This window comes from Sardina pilchardus, chromosome 15 (genome assembly GCF_963854185.1).
Source record: "Sardina pilchardus chromosome 15, fSarPil1.1, whole genome shotgun sequence".
In the NCBI taxonomy this organism is placed as follows: domain Eukaryota; kingdom Metazoa; phylum Chordata; class Actinopteri; order Clupeiformes; family Clupeidae; genus Sardina; species Sardina pilchardus.
This window is the reverse complement of record NC_085008.1, coordinates 28605173-28610512: the sequence shown is the minus strand read 5'-3', so window position 1 is coordinate 28610512 and position 5340 is coordinate 28605173. Positions and strand designations below refer to the sequence as shown.

Genomic DNA, 5340 nt, shown 5'->3' with positions numbered 1-5340 from the left:
TAGTGAATGTACCGAGCGAGTGGACTACTACTTGCAAGTGCACTCCATGCTTATATGTGTGTGTGAGTGTGTGTCTGTCTGTTTGTTTGTTTGCTTGTTTGTGTGTGTGTGTGTGTGAGTGTGTGATTTGTTTTCCATTACCATCGTTTAACCTGGCCCCTTCTCTCCCCTCTGTAGTAGGTCCTGATGACTTGTACATTGTAGAACCTCTAAGGTTTTCTCCAGAGAAAAAGGTACAGTGTCTGCTCCGCCCGCCCGAGTGGCCTAATCTGCTGCTTAGCTAAAGCTAAAGCTAGCGCTAGCGCTAGTGCTGTGTCCGGCTAGCAGGCCTGTGTCCCCACACACACACACACACACACACCACCTCTCCTGCCCTGGCCTGGCCTGACCTCATCTGGCATTGCAGCGCATTCAGGGAGGCCTGCGGCAGTATGCATACTGCATACTAGTACATGCATACATAGTGCATACTACTACATGCATACTGCTAGGTGCGCACTGCGCACTGCTGAGAGTGTGTGTGGTGCAGTGTTCTGTGTGTGGAACACAGTCCTGGGAGTCGTGTGGTGTAGTGCGTTAACCGCTTCTCTGCTGAGCTGTTGGAGAGCAAAGAGAACAGGAGCTTAGTGAGCAGGTTTTAGTTGCTCGTACTCGTAGCCTACAGGGTGTCTTGTGTCAGCCCTCCAACCATTTCCCCCTCCATTTCTCCCCTAGCTGTACTGGCCTTGTCTTGTGACATCCGCAGAATTGACCACAACACGTGCATGCTGATCAGATCTTGATTGATTAATTGAAGAATGACTAATAACCTGATTAATTGGTATGAACACAGATGTCTCCGAGATCTCATGGCTCAGCACAGTGGTGGTTAATGTGTCCTAGAGCAGTAGGTGTTTTAACATTCCTGTCACTGGAGCCGAGTTCCTGTTGAGTGACTGTGTCTGCTCTCTGCCCCTCTTGTCCCCTCCCTGCCTCCGTAGAAAAAGCGCTGCAAGGTGAAGTCCAGCGAGAAGGCGGAGACCCTGAGAGCCTCGGCTACCACGGCGACGCCCGTGCCCGACTCTAACGGCGCCGCCAAGTGCAACGGTGCCGGCGGCGTGGGCGTCTTCGGCTACCAGCCCGGCCTGCACTTCCTGCCGTGCCCCGACACCTCCGAGCTCTCCACCTGCTCGTCGCGCGACGGCGCCGCCTGGTCCGAGGTCAGCTCCGAGGGCTCGTCGTCCACCGTCTCGGACGAGCTGCCGTTCGGCGGGAGCGCAGCGCTGTGGGCGTCGTCCTTCTCCTCCTCCTCCTCCGTCGCGCCGCACTCGAGCGCCGGCCTGTGCAACGGTCACCTGCCGTCCCACCAACACACACTCGCACAGCCCACGCGCAGCAAGGCGGAGAAGAGGTCCTTCAAGCGCCGGCGCTCCAAGCAGGCCGACCAACAACAACAACAACAACAACAACAACAACAACAACAACAGCCGCACAGCTGGAACGGCTACGGCGGCGGCGAGGGCGAGGAGGAGGAGGAGGAGCTGCTCCCCGTGCCCATCCCGGTGTCCACGGGCGCTCTGCCCATCCTGGAGGAGCTCATCAAGGGCAAGCAGGAGCTGGGGGTTGGCATGGCCGTGGGCACCTTCAGGGTGCAGACTGTCACCGGACACGTTTGAGTCACACACACACACACACACACATCTCCGCCGATGTGTAGACACACACACACGTACACAGAGCACAGCGTGCTCCAATGAGCTGTGGTGACGTCGAGTCGAGTCCTGTCTTGAACACTTGAGCGTCACTTCCTCCAGTATCCCGTGAAGCCGCGCTGTGGGAGAGGAGGATGTTGTTGTCGTTCTCAACCCATGACCTGAGATTTTACATTTCTACTCTCTTTCTATTCTTTCTCTCTCTCTCTCTCTCTCTCTCTCTATCACTCTCACTGTATCTCTAACGGCTGTGTCCGGTGCGCCTGGCCTGCCATGACGCTCTCAAGCAGAGTGGAACTGACTCCATGGGAACGGTCGCCGGGCAACGCCCCCCCACCCCCACCTCACCCCCTAAACTCCACTACTCCCATCTCCTGGAGATGTGCCTTTTTTTTGTCCGTTACAGAACGTGCACCGGTGTACAACAGACCACAACGTCGACTCCTTTTCCTTTTGTTTTTGTTGCTCAGAGAGATATGCAATGTGGGACGGACACATGTGAGACACGAGGGACATTTTAATAATGGTTTACTTTTCAATAATGTTCTTGATTCAACATGTCCCTTTCTTCCTCAATCAATGTCTCTCTTTCTCTCTCTTTCTCTCTCTCTCTCTCTCTTTCTCAATCAATGTCCCTCTCTATTTTTCTTTCTTTCATCTCTCACTCCCTCTCTCTCTCTCTCTCTCTCTCTCTCTTGTGGGACAAGCACACAGCTCCAACAGTTTAGTTGATTTGAACAGATTGACATCAGCAGATAGCATTCCGCCTTTGGAAGCCCAGACAGAGCAAAGGTCCCCACCGTCTCGCCCGCACTGTCACACGGACGAGCACAAGCATGCAGGCCGCCAAGATGGCCGCCAAGATGGCCACGGCTCCAAACTAGACCTGTGCAGTAGACCGTAAGAGTGAAATCCCCCCCCCCCCCCACCCCTAAAATCTGCCTCCTGTCCACAGATCCAGCCTGAGGTCCACTCATCCTGTTTGCCAGTGATACTAACACCATGACTCTTCTCTTTCTCTCTCTGTGTGTGTGTGTGTTTTTCTTTTCTTTTTTTTTTTGAAGCTTAACATTTTGGTCTCATTCATCTGTCTGTTTCTCTCACTGACATGGAACACTAGTCTTGCTGCTGTCTGTTGTTGTCTGTTGTTGTTTCTCGGGACCAGAGAGTTGACCTCCTTCCTTCAGCACAGAGCCCCAGATCTGTCAGATGCTTTATGAGTGGAGCTGAATGAAGAGCCCATCCAGTCAGTACTATATGTGCTTCTGTATGTGAGGTGTCTGTCTGTCTGTCTCTGTCTGTCTGTCTGTGTCAAGCTTCTAGTCGTGTTTCATGAAGGGCCATTGAGGCTTACAGATGTCCAACTGAATAGCTTGCCAATATAATGAAGTCCAGGCTGGGCCTGAACGTGACCTACGCACTTTGACATGCACACTTAAAACAATGCAACACAAACATGTTTCACAAATACCTTTTAAAACGGTCGCTCACACACTCACACACTCACTCTCACACACACACACACACACACACACACACTGAGGTAAAGGACTCCTTATCCTCACAGGACCAAGTGGCGCCCTTGCGTCGCACTCAGAATCCGGGCCTCTCGTACGCTGTGTCGTCTTTCAAGTTCTTGTGATGTTTTGGTTCATGAGCGGCGCTTACGTCTACCAAAGACGAGAGTTTTTAGCAGACCACCACTTTAGAGTCCAAGCACTCATGTAACACACACACACACACACTTGCATAAATGCCCTGCAGGGGCCCCTTAGGCGAGCTGTTTTATTTATGTATTTATTTATTTAAATGTGTCTTGACCTGCCTGTGCTCAGAGAGGTCGTGGCCAAGCACTGTGCCATGTGCCCAGCAGCGTCGATGAAGTTTACACACTCGCCTCGTCCACTTGGTTCTTCGGTACTCTCAATGTATACAAAATCAGTACACACACACACACACACACACACATACACAGACCCATCATGGTACACTTAGTTCACTCTTCAGTGTCACATTCTCACACATTGTTCCACCTATTTATTCTTATTTATACGCATTTTCTTCCATTGTACTGAGAAAAGTTGGATTCTGTGGTCTTGGCTGAAACGACTAAAATGCTGCTGCTTGTTTCTGTGAAATCATAAAGGGTTGTAATGTTAGCGATGATGTGTGTGTTCATATCAGGCATGTCTCATAAAGGGTTAGCGTGTTAGCCACGTGTGTGCTCATATCAGGCAGACCTCAGACATTCATTTTTAAGAGGTCTGACCCTTGAAGCCCTAGCGGAGAGAGGAGGCGTGGGAGGGCTGCTTTAATAAGCATTATTAGCATAATAAGCATTATTAAAGCAAAATAAGCATTATTATAGCAAAATAAGCGTTATTAAAGCAAAATAAGCGTTTAGATGAATCATTTTTTTCTCTCTCTCTCTGGATAATCGTTCTGATGAGCTCTGCGCATCGAGACTGGGGCTCTTGCTCTTGATCATTCGAGCTGTTCTCCACAACTCTCACACTAACCCACACTAACCCACTTATCTATCCGTTTACCGCAATCTCTTGACACCCTTCCCGTGCACTCCAAAACATCTTCTCAACCACATTTCATCTGCATGTGTGTGAGTGTATTTCCCTGAAAAAACAAAAACAAAACAAAAAACATTTCTGAACAACAAGGCTGTTGACTTCTTACTGTGAATAAACCATTTTGACCACTGAGCCCTGCAGGATACAGAGACCATGCTGGATGGAGACCGTCACAATCATGTGATTTCAGTACTAGTTGCATATAAATACTGCCCCCCCCCCCCCCCCCACACACACACACCGTTTCTTTGAAGCTGATGGTACCCTCTTGTATAAAGCAGTAGATTATTAATTCCGGTGTATATAGAAAAAAGGGAAAGACAAGGATGGGATTTGAATGTACCACTCTGTGATCGAATGAGAGCAATTCCACACAGTCAGAGGGGACTTTTAACTTGTTTTTTTTGTTTGTTTGTTTGTTTTGTTTTTTTCAGTTGTGATTTGAGTTGTGATTCTTTCCTGAGTGTAGAGACAGTGTATGTTTGAGCTGTTTGGTTGTTTGTGTGCATGAAAGATTGTCTGAGTGTGCGTGTGTATGTCACGTTTTTGTTTTCTTTTTTCTCAGTTTGTATGCGAGTGACCGATTGAAATGGAACATCACCTGTCCCACCCCTAACCTGAACGAATAGACATGCGCTCCACATTAGTTGGATGTGGGGACAAGTGTGCACTTTTAACGTACTCTTTGCCTTGTTTTGTTTATTTTGTTTCGTTTTTCTACACTATACCTTGTACGTCAAGTGCTTTTCTTTCCAAGGTTTTCTCCCTGTGTGGCGCCCCCTGGTGGCCATTAGCTCGTAGTGTGCCAGCAGGGGGCCTGGAAAACATCCCAGATCGCTGAGCGGGCCGCACAGTATTGTGGAACAGGAGCAACTGTAACTACAAACATGTAGTGCCATTAGAAACTGTGAATTTCTAAATAAAAATTCTTTGTTGTCTTTAACCTGTTATTGAAGACTGACTTATTTATTTATTATTATTATTATTATTATTATTTAATTTCACTATTTTCATTAATCAGAATGTGTAATTGATGGTTAATATGGGCATTTAAAATAACTGCC

General features: G+C 48.6%; 1 protein-coding gene across 6 annotated transcripts in view; it reads left to right on the top strand.

The window, feature by feature from the left end:
- Window positions 1–5219, top strand: part of suco (SUN domain containing ossification factor) — a 60251-nt gene extending 55032 nt beyond the window's left edge. For 5 of the 6 annotated variants that reach the window (XM_062557064.1, XM_062557063.1, XM_062557062.1 and 2 more), the window contains 2 exons: window positions 178–233; window positions 981–5219. In XM_062557064.1, the coding sequence (XP_062413048.1) occupies window positions 178–233; window positions 981–1655 (731 nt within the window). In that variant the 3' untranslated portion in view covers window positions 1656–5219. The remainder of the gene's footprint in view (window positions 1–177; window positions 234–980) is intronic. The other variant, XM_062557065.1, reaches the window with a different exon arrangement.
- Window positions 5220–5340: the final 121 nt, after the last annotated feature.